This window comes from Peromyscus maniculatus, chromosome 13 (genome assembly GCF_049852395.1).
Source record: "Peromyscus maniculatus bairdii isolate BWxNUB_F1_BW_parent chromosome 13, HU_Pman_BW_mat_3.1, whole genome shotgun sequence".
NCBI lineage: Eukaryota > Metazoa > Chordata > Mammalia > Rodentia > Cricetidae > Peromyscus > Peromyscus maniculatus.
Genome location: NC_134864.1, coordinates 26646092 through 26667441, shown reverse-complemented (window position 1 = coordinate 26667441; position 21350 = coordinate 26646092). Strand labels below are relative to the sequence as shown.

Genomic DNA, 21350 nt, shown 5'->3' with positions numbered 1-21350 from the left:
AAATCTCACAGAGAAATCCTGAGAGATTTGTTGCCTAACTCAAGACCTTTTGTGTCTGTAAGGCCATGGCCAGAGGTTAAGCCATAACTGGGGCAGGGTGCAAATGTGTGAGGCCTTAATGTCCTCCCACCCACTTCATGACTTTCAGAGGTCGGTCTGTACATGTGATAACCAAGGATATCCCACCAGTGCCTCTGTACTGTTAACAGAAACTGAGAGTGAAGTCACCTAGCTGTGGGGAGGAAGTCCTCTGCCAGATCATTATGAGCCAGCACTAGGAACCCAGCACCACATTTAGAACAAAGCAAATTCTGCCCTCACACTTCCAGAAGGCAGACACTGGATAAGCCCTTTACCAGGGAACATTTCAAAGAGATAATATCATTAAGACTGTAAGCACATTTTGAAATGTATTATTTTTTCTTGATAAGTCTATCATGTAAATCTGTAATTAGGGACTTCTAAAATAGCTAACTTTTTAAAGCACAATATGCCGTAATTGTCTATTAAGTCAATGAGTACTCGGGGACTCTTAAAGCTGCTGATTACTTTCTTGCTGTGTTTTGGAAGAACAAGTACTTCCAAAAAGATTCTTTCCACCATTCTCTTTAAAATAGAGCAGGTTTGAAAATGTGCTGATACCTGGCTAGGTCAGCAGTTCTTCTGTTTCTATAGGAATGGTCTCCCCTATCACACTGATTGTCCCCTATGTGGTCTGTACTCAGAATGCCTTCTGTCTTATAATCTAAGCAAATTTTTATTTAATTGAACAAAATTTTTCTATTCTTCAGAGTCTCAAATGCTCGCTAGAGAAAGCTTTATTAATTGTTCATTTCTAAATGAACTGTCGGTATTTTATCTCACTTAACAGGACACACAATGGACTAGACCATATGGTATATTTTCAAGTCATTCTGTCAGTCTTATACATCTGCAGTGAAATGAACCAAAGCTGAATCTTCTATCAAGCTATGTTCTATGATGTTCATTTGTGTTTAATAGCTAAACTGATTAGCCCTGTTCCCCATGTCCTTAACATAAATGGCAGAGGCTGGATGTATTATCATTATGGGGCATGCTGGTATTCTACAAGTATATATTTTGATTTTGCAATGATATTTCATTTCATTGGCTTTGTAATCAAGCTTTGTAATTACTTCCAAATATAAATCAAACAGAAGCTGAAGAAAGAACAATGACAAAATTATTTAGGCACGCAAACCAGTTAGGAAATCTCAATGTTCTGCCTGCCAGCCTCCCAGCCGTAAAAATGCCCTCTCTCGGTTATGGGGGATGCTTGGTCCTTGTCTCTCCTAGGAGGCCGTGATTAGACAAACCCCATAGCCACAGCTGAATAAGTCACCCCACTGAAGGCAGATGTGAAGGCCCACACTGGTAATCCTAGCACTTGGGGGACTGAGACAGGAGGACCACAAGTTTGCAGCAATCTTGAGCATCATATAAAGCTTAGTTCAAAGAAAATAAAGTGGAGGAAGAAGAGACAGAGAGAAGGAAGGAAAAAGGAAGAAGGCTGAAGAAGAGAACACAAGATGGCCTCTAAGACCAAAGTCGTAGGCACAGTGATAATTCAACTCTTAAATGAGATACAGGCATCCATTTGGGGATGCTAGACCACAGGAAAATACTGGCACAACGCTCACTGTCTCCCACTCCGGAAGTGATGGTATAGCCAGGAAGGCTCTCTAAGAAGACACTCTTGAGTGAATTCTTAAAACGAGAATGACCTTAGACACAGAAGATAAAAAAGATGGTACAGCCAGAGGTAGTTTGTGTTCAAGAAACTGAAACAACACACAAGATGTGGAACGAGAAAAGAGGGTCAGAGGCGTGTACTTCCACACTGATCTCCTCTCACATCACCCTCCTCCACACTCCTATTTATCTCTCTTGGTGCTGGCATTAAAGTGGGCACCTATTTACAAGCACAAAGGCCCTAAAGGCGCGTGGTAAAATCATTTCCTTGGGTGATCTGTTTCACATAGCAATGGGGTAGCTTTATGTCTCTGAGAAAAGACCCCACCTGGCTCCATCCATATGCAGCAGGCTGATGGACAAGCAGATGAGCCTGTGACCCTCATGTTGCCTTGGCACAGCCAAGGGGCCTTTGGAGGGTTCGCAGAAGTTCCAATATGCCTCAGAAAGAAGACAGACAGTTCCTGAGACATAATAGGTTCACAGTCTCGGACCAAGAGGAGAGATCTCATAGAGAGCTACATAGGCACTGGAGTGAACCTTGAGCCATAACTACAGAGGATCGCCCAAAGGCCTCTCAAGGACTCCTCTTCGTGGGATGGAAGAGCTTAGACATTTCCCTAGACAAAGCCTCTGGCCTTTGAGCTGCTAGCAACCCCACCCTTCCATCAGATCTGACTTCTAACTCTTTCATCAGCTAAATAACCTGTTTCCTACTGTGTGTGTGTGTGTGTGTGAGAGAGAGAGAGAGAGAGAGAGAGAGAGAGAGAGAGAGAGAGAGAGAGAGAGAGAGAGAGAGAGAGAGAGAGAGAGAGAGAGAGAGAGAGTTGGGGGGAAGTGAGAGAAAAGGGAGACTTACCTGTTTATAAAGGATTCAGAGCAGGACAAGAAGTATGGTCTACACAGCTGGTAACCAACCAATCTGTAAGTCAGTTCCCTAACCTCTAGATTGAATAAGCATATGAGAACTGATAATTTTATATTCTTCATCCCTGTCTTTGGTAACTCTCAAGAACAAAGTACCCTCTCTAGGTTGACTGACATTTTTCTGAGAAGATGGATCAAGTAATTTCTCCCGTGTCTATGCAATCTTATGCTCAAATTAGGAGAGGAACTTTGTTTTTTCTATATGGAAACGTAAGAAATAAGAGGCACATCTTAGCTGATGTGGTGGCCTCTCACACAGAATGCTCCAGAACATTCCTTGAGGCTCTTCATGGAAGGAATAGCACCTTTATGACAGTATGTACTCCACCATACCATTTCACATTCCACAAGCTCTTGTCATGGTGTGTGGGCTCTTTATCACTTCAGCACAAATACTTTATATGCACACTGAGGAGAACATTTGATAGTTTCCAGGTGGTAGCCCACATCTGGATGTAGTTAAAGTAACCGCTTTTCCCATCTCCACTGTACCTTTTAGACTGACTGGGTCTCATCCCATTTTTTATTGTCTGTTTTTATTCTGACCTGAACACACTACAAAGAAGTTTTATATCATTATATTTTATTTCATTTAAGTTTGATTTGGGAGAGAGGACTTTGCTGCTGCTGCCTGGTTCTTTTGTTTGTTTGTTAAGATTTTTGGTTTTGAAATTGCATGTGTGTTTGTGTATGTGCGAGTGAGTGCAGGCGTCTGTAGAGCTGGATGTAAAGGTGACCCCGAGCCACACACCAGGACACAGAATTGCAAAGGAGTTCCTTCCTTGTCAGTGCTCAAAGTCCAAGAAACAGACAACACAGAAGAGAAGGAGTCAGAGCACAGACTGGGAAGAGAGGGATCAGGAGGCCTAAGGAAGGGTCACTGTCTGCATCACAAATAAAGAAAGGGGACTGAGGTATGCATGTCTGTGGGGGAGAGGTTGCCTTGCACTGGCAGAACACTGAGCAGGGAGCAGGAGGGGATGAGGGGACAGAGAAGGAGGAGATGGGAGGAGAGGGCTCAGGTAAAAAGACTGATTCTGCCCATTTTATCTGATAACTAGAAAGTTTTGAACAAATAGATGGCGGTAATTTTATTTGACTCCACATTCATAATATATTGGTTTTTTTTAATTTAAAAAGTAGCCATGCAATTTCTTAGCTGAATTTGCTTTAGAGCATTTGTTTATCAGATGCCTGAAACAATAATTAATTCTAAATGCTTTGAATTGTCCTAAATGTTAATCGATATCCACTCACTGATTGGCAAGTACTTTCTGCGCAGTACAATTTTAATAGATATGCAGGAGGAAAACATACCTTGCTAATTTCCTGAGCCAATGAAAAATGCTGAAGAGGCCTGTGCCTTGTGTCCTAGCTTGGTTCTTGCTGGTTGCCAGGTAGAATAAAAGCTGAAGAATTATGTTTATTCTCCCCAAACTGCAAGGCTCAGGGGTAAAATAGCTTGTTCAAAGTCAGTCAGAAATCTAAACCCAAAGCGGTCAGGTTCTGAAGTCTACCATCTTATTTCTAAAACTTGGCTAATTTTCAAATGCAAGAAATGCTGGGCACATGGTTTTCCAATGGAACTGGTAATCTGTGTGTCAATAATGAATGATGTAGTGTATAAATGAGGCTTATTTGAGGAACGACAGTATGAAATGTGGCTAGGGTTATAGCTTCCAAACTATGATGTTAAAATGCTGTCAAAAGGCAACCCTAGGGTCTGAGGGGATGACGCAGTATATAAGGTGCTTGTCTCACAAGCATGAGGATATGAATTGGGTTCTCAGGACTCACATAAAGAAGCATAGCATGGTGGGTGATATCCCAGCACTGGAGAGGAGGAAACAGGTGGATCCCTGAAGATTACTACCTAGCGAGTCTAACTTACTTGATGAATTCCAGGCTAGTGAGAGATTTTCTGTCTCAAAAACCAAGCCAGATAGAATCTGAACAAAAACAGCCACTGATATGTATACACACTCACACACACCAATACACATAAACACACACACACACACACACACACAATAACTAAAAGGCAGTCCTAGGTGTCCCTGGATCCTCTGTAAACCACATTTTGGGGACATGTAGAACAAGTGTTATAGAACTCTGTGTTGGACATGGCCAGCAGAATACTTTTAGCCCATGAGAAAGAAACTGAATCAGCACTAGACAGTAGTCCCCCAGATGACAAACTGGGCAAAGCCAGATTCTGGAAAGAGACATTGACTTGGGTTCCAAGCAGTACAGGCAGGGCACTGGGAAGGACTACCAGCGGGGGGTGGGGTGGGGTGGGGTGGGGGTGTGTGACATTTGCAATCACACTTGGGAAGATGGGATGAGTGTGCATGACAGAGCTTTCCAAGTGACTCTAGTGTAGGGTTACTCTTGAAGGACTACCCAACTCCTGCCTGAGGGAAGCAGCCTCTGTGACAGGACCCACATCTGTGACATGGGCACCCATGGGTATGGAAGACACCGGAAAGCCTCGCAAGGACCTCTGAGGGCACGTTCTTTGTCTTGGCTCACTTTCTGCAATGAGATTAAATGACACTGGCAAAATGAAAACAAAATGGACGATCATTTATTTAGACAGTTCTAAAATTTTAATAAATTCTCATAAAATGCGAATGAGAACCAAGGAGTTCAAATTTTGCTTGTTCCTGGACTGTTTGTCCCTTGAGAGGTTGTCTTTTGTCCAAATGTATGCTTCTGAACTCAGGCACTTCCTACAGGCCCCTATAGGCCTAACCCAAGAGCATACTTCTCAAGTCTTTAAGACATGACCACCTCAGGTTTAATATTCACTAAAGGCAGGCAGCTACATGGCTTTCTTTTTTCCATTTCATTCATTCAGAAAGTATAGCTACTTTAGATGAGCTCACTGAAAATAAAATAGGTGTGTGTGTGCATATATATGTATACATATATATACATATGTGTATATATGTGTACATAATATAGCATGTATAGAAGTGCTTACTTTCCTCCTTGCTTCTTGGGCATTACAATATATTATATATATACATTATAATAGTACAAATGGTTGGAAGGGAAAATACTTGATTAGCAAAAAAGCCATGAGAATAATAGGCTACAAATAGTTCAAATCACATCTTCTTCTGATCATCTTATTTTTACCCAATATTGCTGGTAAGTTACTTGATTTATTCTCTTGTGAAATTTTATAAACTTAAAGCAATAGCATAGATACATAGATGACTTATGAGACAAAGTCTAATTCTTTAAGAAGATAAATTACCCAATGTCTAAGATTTTCTCTAAGTTTAAACTTCTAAATATTTTGCAAATACTTTGCAATATTTGATCAATAAAGCATGCATACCACATATAATGAATTACAAATAAAAACAATAGAATGTAAAAATTATCTGAACCAGTTGTAGTGGCACAGGTCTTTAATCCTAGCTCATGGGAGACATATGCAGGAGAATCTCTGCGAATTCAAGTCCAGCCTGGTCTACATAGTGAGTTCTAGTCCAGACAAAACAACAGTGAGACCCCATCTCAAAAAATTATCTTCAAGTAGAAATGTCACTAAAATATCTAAAAATTAACATTAGTTGGGTGACTTCATCTGTTTATAGATGATAAGTACTATGTGTGAGTTTTGGTTTGTTTTGTTTAGATTTATGAAATAGAATTATTTTGATCTGGTTGTCAAGGATACCAGACACCTAAAGGAAAGAAGATATGAGTTGAATCATATGAATACATAAATTAACTACTTAACTTAAAGTGCCACTCAGAAATAAAACATGATTTACTAGGGTTGTCTGTATAAACTATGGTTGGGAATACAAACGGCAGATCAAGAGCAGCTCCTCACTCCTCACTACATGGGCACAGGACACCAGCTGAGGGCTAAGGTGTCTTCAGATAATCAAACCTCTATCCATGCCATACGAAAGGATGGCATGCAATAATAAGTCATGAGGATTCTGTAGCCAACAAGATTTATCATGTCTCATCCAGTCTCAGAACAGTTCCCACAGTAGGGGGATCAGCATATATGTCACCTTTCCTGTAGTCTTTCTTAATTTCTTTTTTCATGTCTGTAGTCAAGATTTTCAGGAGGTCTCCCCCAATAAAATCTGACCCTCATTAATTTTGAAGAGAACCATAACATTTTGTTTCCCGGGAAACAAAGGCATAACCTCTCCCCCAACACAACATATTTTCTAACTTATATTTTGAAGTTAAGACCTTCTTAAAATACATAAATTGGTTTAATTGAGCAGTTTCCATAATCCAGTGTCTCTCAGCAGCTATTGTTTTTTGTTTATTAGCATTTAAAAAATTCAAAGTCAACAAAGTACCATACAGAATCCAGACATCCTGTATATTTTCCATATTTACATGGCTTATTCTTTTCATATTATGTCATTCTTTCTTTAATGACATTATTACTTTTAAACTATTTTTCTATGCCTGTCTATAGCCATTTACTTTTCTTTCTTTTGGCATCTAAGCACATTTATAAACCTACTGTAGCTTTTTTAGAGGTTTTCTGTCTCTGGATCTAGCTTTGCCAAGTGCCTGCAGTGTTTTCTGATTGCCACCGCACAACTCAGCTTAGTGCATGGTGCTGGTGGCTGACTCCAGCCTGCAGGCTGCAGCCAGTAGCTGTGCCTCTGGATGTTGCTGAGCATCAGCCACCTGAGAGACTGCAGGACTAGGAATCCACATCTGGCTCCTTGTCCAGAACTTTTCCTAGCTTTCTCAGGCCCTTTGCTCAGATATTTGAGCCACCATGTTGGACACCATATGTAGTTTGATTTTCCCTTGAGCCTCTAGCTCACAAATAATGACACAGAGACTTATTAATTATGAAAGCATGACCTTAGCTTAGGCTTGTTTGTAACTAGCTCTTACAATGTAAGTAAACCCATCTCTATTCATCTATGTACCACCCACTCTGCTTCCTCCATGTCTCTTTGCATCTTTCTTGGGCCTAGATTCCTCCCCCTGGCCGGAAGTCCTGCCTAGTTATTGGCCATTTAACTTTTTATTAAACCAATCACAGCAATACACCTTCACACAGTGTACAAGTATCCCACAACAAGAAGCGCTCACTTGCTAACATTCCAGCTTCCTCTTAAGACACTGACGGATGGAAGGAGAACCAGCAAGAAGAAAACACACACACACACACACACACACACACACACACACACACACACACACTAATGGAGAATGTTGGAAAGAAGGCCTGGAACTAGTGATTAGCCATGCTAGCCTAATCAGGTCAGAGGTCTCCCTCAGACAAAATAAGGCATTTCAGTTAGAAGCTCATTAGAATTTAGAGTGCTTAATTTCTTCCTTAGGTTTAAGTGGCTAGAAAGGCAGAAATCACACAGATCCCAACAAAATAGAGTGTTCCTCCACTCTCATTCTTCAAACTGCTAAAGTTTAAAATATTTCGTATTTTTTGAAAGTTTTATAATTTATTGTATAAGATAAAATTAACACGGGGTGCTTAAAAATTGATCCAACTTCAGTGACAAAGATTAGATTTAGAAATGTTGGCTCAGGTCTTCAAGCCAACATGTAGACAAGAAAGACTGCTTTGGAAAACATGAGAATTATTCCTTAGTGATTATTGCTTCTCATCTAATCTAAACCCTGTCCTTTGAGCCTTAATAGGGAATAACTGATTTTCAGAGTCAGCTTGAATGGCTATTAATTAATTCACATATCTGTGACTTAGCTTTCAAATGACTGTAATGACACGAATAAGCACCATTAAGAATGGAATTCATGCTAAGCATTTCCAAGCAACAACAAAGAGAAAATTACTTACCATATGGTACTTCCAGTGGGTGCCCTGTCACGTCACACCACCCAATGGGGTGAATGTCAGGGCTGTCAGCGTCCATCCAGTAGTCGTATTTATGGTCCCAGCCATCAAAATGAATCTGTTAAAAGGCGTTTGAGGAATTACTATTTTGTTATTACTATTTTACTTTTCCTTCATTAAAATATGTGAAAACAGATATCTGAAGCTGAAACTGAAATGGTATTAATCACACCTTCGGCAGAAACAATATTTTAAGTGTGCTCTCATATAGCTTTCTAACGTTGCCATGAAAGGCTTCTGTAACACATTTTCAGATAAATTAAAGAGGCAGGAAAATGAAAATTTTATCAGAAATTGACTAAAATTGGGGAGAGTAAGGCCAATGTGTTTTCTCAGCTAAGCCAATACTAGAATGATGAAAAGGGGATAGTGCTTATCCTTTGTGACTGTCCTATAGCTACCACAAATACCATGCCACTGTCATAGACATAACAGTTAACAAATTGACATCATTACAAGCCCATTACTTATGAAAAGGGTGTGAATCAAAGCATAAAGAAGCAATATGTTCCTAAATCCTCACAAATGGGCAGAAAGACTCAGCACATAATAGAGGCAAGCAGAGAAGACAAAAATTACTGGGGCTTGAGGAAATAGCTCAGTGGAAGAGTGTCTGCCTAGCAAGCGTAGGTCCTGAGTTCAAGTCCCAGAACACACACAAGGACATTACTAGATAGACAGATCATTGAAGGACAGTGTGAGCAAAGCCTCTTGTGATAGGGCCTGAGTCAAGTCTAGAAACCCATTTGGTATACCAGCTCATTTATTATCGTTTTGTATTTTATTTCTTAAACACATAGATATCTGTGTGGGAGCATGTACATATATATGTACATGCGCATACAGATGTATGTGTACATGCTCCCACACATCCAAATTATGCATATAAGAAATTAAAATGCCAACAGTTTATGAAATGAAAATTAAATACTTAGTTCTTTAATATAAAAACTATGTTATAGAACATGCTATCTGGATGAAAAAGTGAATTTAGTATGAAGTAAAACAACAAATAATTCTGCTCTTCTCTTGTGTATTTTCTTGTTTTCATTGCAAATTAAATAGAGAATAAAACATTTTTAATGCAAAATTGTTATTCATGTCATGCCTGATTGTACACACTAATCATTCCAGCTACTATATTCTGACAACAAACAACCATAATTTTTTTTAAATCTACTTAGAATGGCATTTATTTTCAAATAAAAAGCATAAGTATGTTTCTGAGACAAGATCTTGGTATACACAGGTTGGCCTGGAATTCACTGCATGTCCCAGGATGGCCTTGAACCCCACATTCACATCACAACCTCCCTAGTTCTAGGACTACAGGCATGCACTACCATACACAGACACACAAATATGAAGTCCATAAGCAAAGGAAAGCATTCCGGATAAAGCCTTAATGTCTGCCTAGGGAGATTTCCTTGCTTGCAATCCATATCAGAGTAGAATTGAGCACATCATCCATCCTGTGCGGAGAACACACGGGCAGCAGTTCAGAGTTGAAAAAGGATGAGAAGCTGAAGGACACCATAAGGGAGAAGAAAAAGCCACAAAAATAAAAGTTTTCAGGGGGTACTGACAAGACTATGGTCAAGGGTGAGAGGTTAAGAAGCCATGCAAACTCCTTGAGAAACAGACACACGAGAGGTTGCGTGTTGCTATGAGTTCAGGAAATAGTGATGAAGATTCTTTAGTCGTTCCTTTAGAATTTGCCTGAGCCACTAAAGCTACCATACTTGAAGAATTCAAATAAGGGCTACTCTAGATCAACCCTATGAACAGGATAAAGCCAAGAGCCAACAGGTAAAAGAATCACAAATAGTTAGCTGCCTGATAACACATAACTTTTAAAGACTAATCTCACTCTATACCCTATCACTTAGGAAATACAGTATGCAAAGCAATTATTAGACTTAGAAGTAAGCAAATGAACATGTAAGATGATCAGTTTTTAAAGAAGCAGCCAATAGAAACAGTGTAAGATGAGCCAGATGTTGTCATTAATAGAAAAGAACTTTAAAGTATCTATTAAGATATTTTCAATAAAAATGGTCTCCATGGATGAACAGATGAAGAGCCTCAGCATAGACTGTGTAAACATGAAGCAGGAGAAAGTTCTAGAACTGGAATGCAAAATCTCTGGGGTAAAAATCTTGCAAACTGAACAGTATAGGAGACGAGGCAGGAAAGAGGATACATGGCCATGAACAAAGATATACAAGAAGTACAACCTAAAGAACAGAGAGTACAAGGCTTACATAATAAATAGGGCCCTGGGGACTTGCCAGGTCACATCAAGTCTAGGCTGCAGAAGAAATGGCCCGAGAGGAAGAGCAGGAGAACAGTCACAACAAAGCAAACCCAGAAGAATAGAAGTTCAAAACCTCCTCTATACCTCAGCTCAAAACACCACTCTACAAATGAAAGAAGAAGGAGAGAACTCAAGCTCAATAAATAAAGAAGAAATCGAAGTTATGAAAACCATGAAAGGACAGGACAGTTGGTTGACGATGCACCAGAAACCATGAGCCACGAGGCAATGAAAATGTCTGCCAACTCAGAATGTTAAATTAATTCATCCTTCAAAAGATGAAACTAAAGAAACAGCAATTAAAAAAAACAGAAACGTAATCAAATATAGATTGTGGTACAAGAAATGTTAAATGAGACATTTTAGGCTGATGGGAAACAGTGGCAAAGAGAAAGTCCCTTCAGAGGAAGAGTGAAGAGCAAAGATGTGGGATAGGCAAGGTCAACTCCTCACTACAGTCATGGTCAGTTCACCACACAGCAGAATAAAGAATAGTAACAGGGTCATCAACACTAAAAGAGATGTATTTTATCTAGTTCTATGTACTCTGACAGATACTCTTGGCTGATGTACAGAGAATGGGCTCCCTTAATCTGATGGGGGGGGGGGACATCAGTAAGAAACTTACAGCCAGTACCATATTAAATATTATTTCAAAAGGAAAAAGTTCAGTATGAAGGCAAAATAAGAGATAAATTATTCACACGATTTTTTTCTGTAGAAAGTGTAAAATGGACAAAAAATACAGTAAGAATTTATCAATAGTTCAGAATTAAAGAGCAATGTAAAATAATTGTGTTTCTGCATACTGACAACAAACAACTGTAATAAATCATTTAAAAATCTATTTAGAATAGCATTTCTTTTAAAATGAAAAGCATGGGTATGGTGGTATCGGGCTATAACTCTAGAATGCAGTCAGGTGAGGCAGGGGGATTGAGAGTTCCAGGCCAGCCTGAGCTAAACTGAAAGACCCTGTATACCATGCCTCCACTCCCCACTGCTGACACCCAAGGGAGATCTTAGCAAAGCATGTAAGAAAATAACAAAAAGTGAAAGATCCCCATGCTATAAGACATCGCTAAGGCAAATTCATTATGACCCACATCCATGGAGAACATAATTATGCCCAGAAGACTACAAAGTTTTGTAGATGTCGTTTCTCCCAGAACGCCCTATACATTCAATAAATTGCACTGAAAATAAGAAGCAAGCACTTGGGAAGCCAAGGCAGCAGAATGGCCACTTTCAGATCAACCTACTTTCCATAGCAAGGTCCAGGCCAGTCTGACCTGTGTAGGAACAACGTAGTCACAAAAACTACATAACAAAGGCAAAAGACATAAGGCTTTCATTCAGTATCACTGAGACACTCACTGTGACGTTGTATAGAAAGGAAAATGATGTAGTGTGTTCTGAATAAAATTGAAAAGAAGGGCAAAGTTGAAGAATTTGTACCTGGCTTCTAGTTATAGTGCAGGCACGATTTTTAAAGGAGTGTTGGACTGGCTGGAGAAACAAACACATTAACAGAAGAGAACAATATATATATATATATATATATATATATATATATATATATATATATATATATATATATATATATAACAAACTATATATATGCATATATATATATATATTCAATTCATTTTTAAATAATACATCAAAGAGTATTTGATGAAGGACAGCTTTTCAACAATTCCCTTGAAGCAGATATGTAGACAGTCATAAAAATGAGTGGGCTGAATCTATCTTACAGTCTACATACAGATTAAATTAACCTTATAGTTCACATAGGAATTAATCTGAAGTGGATCATAGATGCAAAAGCTAAAACTGTAAAACCTATGATAAAAATTTAAGAATCAGATATAAACCTCTGTTATGCTAGGATATTTAGGATTTCATATGCACATGTAGTAACCATACAAGAACAAATTAATAAATTCAGTTTTATCCTTAATCAGACACTCCAGTTCCTCAAAATAATCAATAAGAATAAGAAAAGGTAAGCTCAGACATTTGCAACATATCCATGAGACTACAAATGACAGAAAATCAAATTATAGGCAAAAAAAACTCAAGAGATACTTTGAAAACTGAAGGCTAGCAAAGGATCAACAAACAAAATGTCAACATCAACCTGCTTAGGGAAACTAAACCACATGCCACTACACACCACTCATGACTTAAACCCAGGTGACACCAGTCACTGATGAGGCTGGTGATCACCAATGTACCAAAACAGGGAAGTCTAAGAGTAGATACACAGGACAGGCCAAGCAAGCTTAGGAACTCTGCCGTGAGGAGTCAGACCTCATGTGGTTCAGCTTTTGTACAACTGGGTCTAAAAAGAACAAGTAGTACAGTTTTCAAAGTACCTTTGTCAATAGATACAATGCTTTTATATACCCTACTGAACACTTTCCTATGTTCAGTGAGGCATCCTTAATGATCATTTCCAAGGCTGCATGTACTTACTTATGATGAAACCTTTCCTCACCCTTTGGTGGGATTCTCCCCTCTCTGCAGGAGTTATCTAAATACACAGTAAGTATTTTGAATCCATAACATTTTTATGAAAGATATTTTCATCATTTCAGATCTTCATATCTCTAGAGCGAAAAATCCAATTTTAAAAATTCTACCCAGATGGTCAAGTTATTAGAGGGTATTGGCACTGATGGATATTTACAGAATCTCTCTGAAAAGCTAAGAGGCACTTTGAAAACCAAATCATTTCTATCATCACGCTTTATATATTTATAATTTTTCACAAATCTGAAAGTCCAAAAAGGAAATGTAGATTCTTCTTGCTTTTGTTCATATGGACTTGAAACCAGAGGTCAGATCATTAATCAATCATTGCCTTCCATTCCTGTCACAAGACAGTAACATTTGCAATGGACTAACTTGGTATCCAGTAGTTATCAGTAGCTAATACCTTAGACATTGAGGAGTTAAATCATCATGTTAAAAAAATCACTAAGGATTAATTCCTTAGTACAAATCTGGTTATGTATCATCTGAGAGACACTGTCTTTCAGTGTCTTCCAGTGCCCACCCTGGAACTTCCACTCAGCCCAGTGAGTTCATCTTTCTCTTCAGTCCTTTGTGGCATTGCAGATCTTAGTGCTGTGCTTCATACAGTGCAAGGGCTCAAACCCCCTGTCCAAACAACATACAAGATGGTAATCATGGTAGATGGGAGAAGGAATATTTAGGGAAAACTAAAGCCCAGTCACAATAATTTTATTAGCACAATTAATTACTATACTTGTTTCTTCTGTCAAGTGATTTTAAAATATTAATTTTCAGTTTAACAGGCTTTGAACATATAGATTCAAAATCTCCTGATCTATTCAAACTTACATAAGTTATCAGCACACAATTGACACTAACTTACTTATATGTGGTCTTTACAATAGCTGGTCCAGCTTCAATTTGATGCATAGCTTAGATAACTTAAAAAGGAATTAAGTTGAAGGTGGACCCTTAGATTTCATTACAGACAAAGAATTGAATTTTAGTAGGTTATCCTGGCATCTATTTCTTACAGCTACTGGTGCTAATGAGGCTTCAGTTCCTTGTGCTCCCTGTGAGGCAGAGCGCTGAGCTTTATTAAGGGACAACATTCATGCATTCAGAGTAGTATGCACTCCAGGTGTCTGTTCCATTACTGGCAGAATGCAGGACCATGTTTTTATAGGACACCACTGTAATCCAAGTGCAACAATGCTGGTCATGGTGCAGCACACTTTGATTGTGTATAATATATACTATATATGGTTATATGTAGTATAATGCCCACAATATATTGTTTTACCAAATGATTTACAGAGCTTCTAAGAAGGCAGAAGTTTGGCAAAATCAGATCTCAAAGCCAGAAAGGGGTAAATTTTACTGAGAAGAACATGCAAAAAATGAACTGTGAGGCTATTTTGATTTGCAAACAGAATCTGTAGCAGAATTAACACATACACACACACACACACACACACACACACACACACACACACACAAGATCACTTTCATGGTAAATAGGAGATAATACTGAATAATGAAGGGATGACACTCAGAACAATGGATGGCTTTCCGTGATGACTAGTGCTTATGCAATGGACCAATCAGATTATCTTTATCCAGGCAAGGATGGAGGGGGAAAGGCTGTGAAGGGACAAAAAAAAAATCACATATATGTACTTCAAAAATAGTTTATTCTAAGATACACATAATGAATCTGCCATTTCCATCTCACTGTGACTTTGAAAGCCTTGCTTTCTCCTAGGCAAAATGCACAACTGTGTTCTTTCTCATCACATGCCCACACTCTCTCTATGTGCATAATCTCAACCCCTTTCCCAGATCACTTTCTCCAAATCTACTCACGATTTCCAAAATCATATACTTGTGTCTCCCTTCTATTCCATTTCTAATTCCACTTATACCATTCTGATACATATTGTGGAAATTGTGTGTGTGTGTGTGTGTGTGTGTGTGTGTGTGTGTGTGTGTGTGTGTGTGTGTGTGTTTATGTGTCTACAGGTGTGGCAAAGGTCTGATGTCTTCCTTTCTCTATTATTGCTCTTCACCTTTATCTCTGAGACAGTTTCTCACCAGTGAGCTCACCCACCCACCGATGGACTAGCCTGGCTGGCCAAAGAGCCTCAGGGATCCGCCACCCCCCTCTGCCTTCTAGTGCTGGGACAACAGTTGGGAGCCATGCAGAGCAGGTGACCAGAACTCAGTCCTTGAGTTCACATCCAAGCACGTCACCACTGAGTCATCGCCCCGGGCAAATTATGTGGAAACTTTTAGGTTTATATTGAAAAATTAATAGTTTTCACTACAGTTAATCTAAACTTATTTTTGTTTTTCAGTGCTCACATTGATCATATTTCTTAAGGTCATGGTTTTGCAAAATTCAGTAAGCAAATGGTAGCCACTTCATTCACTAACAAAACACTTAGCACGCTGTGGACTAAGAAGGAAGATGGAAGTCTGCATGTTTTAGGTATGCACCCTCCAGTAACTGTTGAGTGTAGTTCTGAGGTAATTTTTTTTTTCAGTGCTTCTATAAGGTATGACCATGGCAACAGAGTGGTTCCTTGATAGGTTTGCCATTAAACCCATCATTTTATCTAAAGCAATCAGGAATCATTTTTTATAGTTGTATGCCCTCTCACTTTTATAAGACAGGGAACCTAAGAGAAGTCCAGATGGAGACTGCAGCGGTCATTCACCTCCACATGGCTCCACTCACGACAAATAACATCTGCGTTAAGTTTCTATTTCTCCAGATCCATGGTTACAGTTATAACAAATATAATCCGTTCTTCCCATAGGCTATGATTTCTCCATAAAATTACCACCAGGAATAAAAATGCTCAAATTTATAATAGAATTCCAAGAGTTTTAATTCTTGTTAAAAACAAATCTTTAAATATCTCATCTCTAGGAAATGGTGACAGACACATTTGGTGCCCTGTGGCTGCACATCTGTAGGTAGTGTGACAGGAATAAAAAAAAAAAAAACCTCTTTCATAAGTAGTGTGAGGACAAGTAACCTGAAAATAAGGTTATGATTAAAGCTAACATAAATATTTTCATTACCTCTGCCATAAAGTGTATAAAGTTTGAAGCACTGGAGCAGTAAATTGTGCTCTGACGGCAAACACTGCACATTCACTGTTAACTTAGAGACCATTTCCTTTCACAATTCTTCAGCGGGCTGCCACCACCCTCCTCTAGCCCTTGTGGAAGAAACTGTTTCGGTCCACAATCTTAATTTGCCTTGACATTCTAAATTTCTACTGTAGATCTATCTGCATGCTTATCAACTCAAGAAGGATGCAAGCAGTTTATGTCAGAGAAGGTCTCTGTGAACATAAAGGATGCGAAGTGAGACGGTAATGTACAGAGAGACATTAAGTTTCTGGACGTCATGGCAAAGGTCTGGAAGCCCAGTATGGGGAAGACTGAAGCAGAGGGGCTGTGGTAAGCTCAGGGCTAGCCTGGACTACAAATCAAACAACAAAAAGAAGGAGAGCAAAAATAATAAATGGAGATTGTTGACAACAAAGAGATCAGTGTTACCATCAGCCAGAGAGCACAACCCAAAACTGTAGAGGAAAGTCAAGAAATAACAGTGACAGATAATGTGACCCTGAGATAGATGACTGCAAGCAAACATTCTCAGTAGACTAAAAGCAGTGGGGAAATACACAGTTCTCATGTGATATGAGAAAACTGTATTGCAGTTAGCTGCAATTTTTCAAAATTTCTCAGTGACAGCTAAATGCGCAGAAATTAATATGAGGAATGCTGCAAAAACAATGTGCATTGTGACACAATGCATACATAGTGAATCATATAATTATGCACTATCCACATGGGTAATGTCAGCTAAATGGAAACACCTATAGATATTTAGAGTGGCTAGGAGCCCATGCCTCATGAGAATGATTTCCAAAACGTCTGAGGTAAGAAACATAGCAATCAGTATCTTACACAGATATGTCTTCTAACTCCTGTTCTAATAGCTTACATAAGGATCAGAGAAAAAAGCCTCATGACCTTATAAAAGGAATTTGAGTTTTACATGTTAACAACAGTAAAACATGAAGATCGTGAATCATTCCTTTTATATGTTGCCCTGCACACAATGAAGCATAGCATTGTTGAGACTGATATATGTAGTATTTAAGGATTTGGATTTGAATTTAGTCTTCTTGAAAGCCACAGTCTATAGGGAGACTGATCTATTCACATCTATGATTATGACAAAGAGCTTATAATAATATGATATGATGATGCACATGACTCTCTGAGCTGTTTAACAGAATAGACAGCCAAGGGCCAGCCTGTCTCCAAATGTTGGATCCATAGTGCAAAGGAAATACTGATGGAGTGAGTCACTATTCCATGCAATTGCTATTTTTGAGAATTCCTGTAAATAAATTTTACATTTCTATATTAATCAATGTTTTAAAATATTAGATGTTTATGCTTATAAAAATAAATCATAATGTAGGTTATAGAAATGAATTTACTAGCTTATATTTATGCTACAAGTTACAATTTATTATGCATTTTCTTGATATATTTGTAACAAATGAAATATTTCATTGTTTTCAATAAGCATACTTTTGGATATAAATTTGTTCTATTTAAAAAATAAAAGAGGGGCTATTTTATTATTCAACTTATGTATTAGGTATAGTAATTAATGTTTATTTTCTGAAATTCCTAATTCTAATAAATTTTTATACAAGTATATAGGAAGTTTATGACTAATAACATCCCATAAATAATAAAGCTATTGGTTAAGGCTTTAAGAAAATAATAATAAACACTGTAAGAGCTTGCAAATTTAACAAATGTGATTTTCTCTACAGGCAGGAAAATGTGGGAAGGAGAGTCATAAGACAAGAGCCTCCAAAAGTAAGACTTGTTGAATAACTGTTTGCACACAAATAAATAAAAACCAAAGAGAGAATTTGCTCATGTTTTGTTTTGAGATAAGGATTCTAGGATAAGATACGGGGTTTGAACTTGCTTGGGGCAGTTTCTTTTGCTGCTGATGTGGAAGCCTATGTAACTCCGTTATGATCACAATATACTGAGGTCCTACAAAATAGTCAAATCAAAATGTGCAGTAGAGAAATGAAGGTTGGTGTCCAGGTCTTTCTTAAGATGGAGAAGGCCCAGGTCAGAAGTCAGAACCACAGGAGGGGCTGGTAGGCAGGGCCCTGCAGGAACTGCAACTGCAGAAAGTGAGGCCTGTGAAGAGCAACACAAAGTACTAAAGCAGGGGACTGTGTGCACATCCCCAGATACACGGGTCCAGAAAGGAAGGCCTTTAGAGACTACACTAGCAGCCTTCACTCTCTCATTGAGGGTTCAGTTTCGGCCAGTGCCAAATGTCAACAGGCGTTAGGAGGGCAGGAGGAGAGAGATGTTGAGGGTTATTTCCAGACTTCCTTCCTGCTGGACCCAAGGTTGACACACACTATATTCCTCCTGACTCTCTCCAGAAACTTCATTCTCTTCTCCCGTGCCACATCTCATTGGCTGCTCTCCATACTGACTAAAATGCTGTGTGTCACACTTGGTATGGATTCTGTTTTTTTTTTTTTTTGTAGAACTGATAATATGATTCTGTAAATAATTGGCAAGAATTCTATTAAAAAGTGGTGACAAAGGAATAAAAAATAGTAACACTAAGACAAAATAAAAGATAAGACAGTGATGATGGAAAGAGCAAGAAGCAGGTATAGGATACTACTTCATATTGAGAGGTGTGGCCATCAAAACAGAGGCAAAGGGACAGGAGAAATTATAATGGCCGTGGCTGAGGAGAATAGCCAGAGCCAAGTGATCCTGGGGATGCAATGCCCAAGGCCCCCACGGGCACCTACACACACGCGGTACTTATAAGATCATGTATATACATATACATAATAAAGAATACTACAAGGTTTCCACAAGAAAGCTGTGTACAGCAACATGGGAACATGTTACCAGCCTGATCTTGCAAGAGTCACATAAGACAAGGCTGAAGAAATGAGGCAGAGATAGCATTATTAAGTAAGTCTTAGATATGAGAGATACTGGTTTTCTCGGAAGATGGTAAGACAAAGGAAAATGGCAAGACCAAAGATGTGAGAAATGGCTCATGGCCTTCACTGCTCCAGTCTAGTGCAAAGAAGAAATCCACTGAGAAAACTGACATGACTATTTGGGTCAGAGTAGGCTTGTAGCTCTTATTTTCTATGGTGAGAGGAGATAGCCTGTGTTGTGGTAGAGTCTCATCAAAGAGCAACAAGGCAAGCTGGCAGGCAAGTGGATGACTATTCAAGGTTTGTTGTTTAGTTGGTATTGTCAAATTAGAGAATGGCACACAGATGAGAGAGGCAGATAGAAGGGAAAGGAAGGGATGGGGAGAGAGAAGAAAGCGTTAACAAGCATATGCCTTGGGCCTTACGATGCATGTTAGTTTTCTCTAGACATGAATGCCCATGGATATCTAAGAGGTGGTGGGACAGACAGGGCCTGTGGCCTGTGTGAGGCTTCAGAGAAACAAACAGTAGAAACAGCATGACAGGAGATGGCTAATAAATAAGATCAGAGCAGATAATTCAAAGTCTGCCCTGTGTGATGCCAAGGCCTCACAGGTACCATGGGGCCAGTGGCAAAGGAATTATAAATATATGTGATTATAGTACCAACAGCTCATTACTTTCTTTGATGCATTCTGTGGGCAAAAACAAGCCTATTAAGAAAGCAGACATGACTTTCAACCTCCTAGGTAGATGCTGGTGAGACCCAGATGCTTGTTTTCAGCAAATCCACCTGAGATGCTGTTTATAAATGTTTTATCTAGTCTTTTTTACAAAAGGAATTTGTAGTCTCCCTGCCGCCCCCCCCCCAGCATCACTCAAAAATTGACATTATTTATCTAAAATGTTCAGTCATAATAGACAAAGATGTTGGCCAAGTTTCAAGAATTCATTGCAGGGTTAGTGGATTCCATTTACAGGATGATTACAGTCATGTCCTGGGAGCTGCACTGAGTCATTAGAGGAAATGTATGCCACTTCTGAGGAAGACCGAGATCCAGCTTAAAGTATGTTATTAATACAAATTCTACCTAGTGCTCGTGTTAACGTAGACCAATCCCTTAGAAGCAGGCAATTTTTCCATTAAAGGTAGGAGTCTTCCTGACTTTATCTGTAGCCAATAATTCACAGCAACCAGAACAATGACTCCTAAAACACACCAGACTTCTGTGGAAAAACAAGTCATGTTCAAGACAGGAAATAACTTTCAAGCAAGAAAGGAGATAGGATGTTTGTAATGAATGCTTTTATATGATTTCCTATATATTTTTTTGCATAAATGTCAGATATTTAACTTAATTTTGATGAAATTATCCTTGCCCAATAAGGCTCCTGATATAGAACAAGCAAAGGAGGAAACAGCCCAGGCATTCATTCACAACCTGGGTCTCTTCTCTAAAATTTTGTAGGACATGGTTGTAAACATTATGCAAATTAAAGCACTAGACACAAATCTAATCATCTATAGATAATTTTCTAATTAACTAGTGTAGACCAGAGCAAAACGTTTACTATTTTCTAGCTGAAATTTCTCCAAAATGTCTGTATGCATCCTTGAATATTTCATAGCTAGTAATTTATCTCCTTTTGTTTTTTTTACTTTTCTACTTTGGAGTCTCAGGACACGAATCTCTAGTTATAAACCACTGTCTTCACAGAGGTTGTACACAAGCCTTACTAAACTCCAATGACAGCAGAAGACAGTATTGAGAGTAAGCTGGTGATATTTCTAATCATAGAGATAGTTACACATGTAAGTGCTGCCTACTATAGTTCATACTAAAATGTGATAGAAATGAGCGTATACAAATACTTAATGGTATTTTTAAAGAAGCACTGGATCAGGAAAACATGAATTAAACCCATGCTGAGGTATCACCTCACCCCA

At 38.7% G+C, this 21350-nt stretch overlaps 1 protein-coding gene across 3 annotated transcripts in view; it reads right to left on the bottom strand.

Moving 5' to 3' along the window:
• Window positions 1-21350, bottom strand: part of L3mbtl4 (L3MBTL histone methyl-lysine binding protein 4) — a 410639-nt gene that overhangs the window by 176940 nt on the left and 212349 nt on the right. For all 3 annotated transcript variants that reach the window (XM_076549829.1, XM_016008230.3, XM_076549830.1), the window contains one exon: window positions 8468-8582. In XM_076549829.1, the coding sequence (XP_076405944.1) occupies window positions 8468-8582 (115 nt within the window). The remainder of the gene's footprint in view (window positions 1-8467; window positions 8583-21350) is intronic.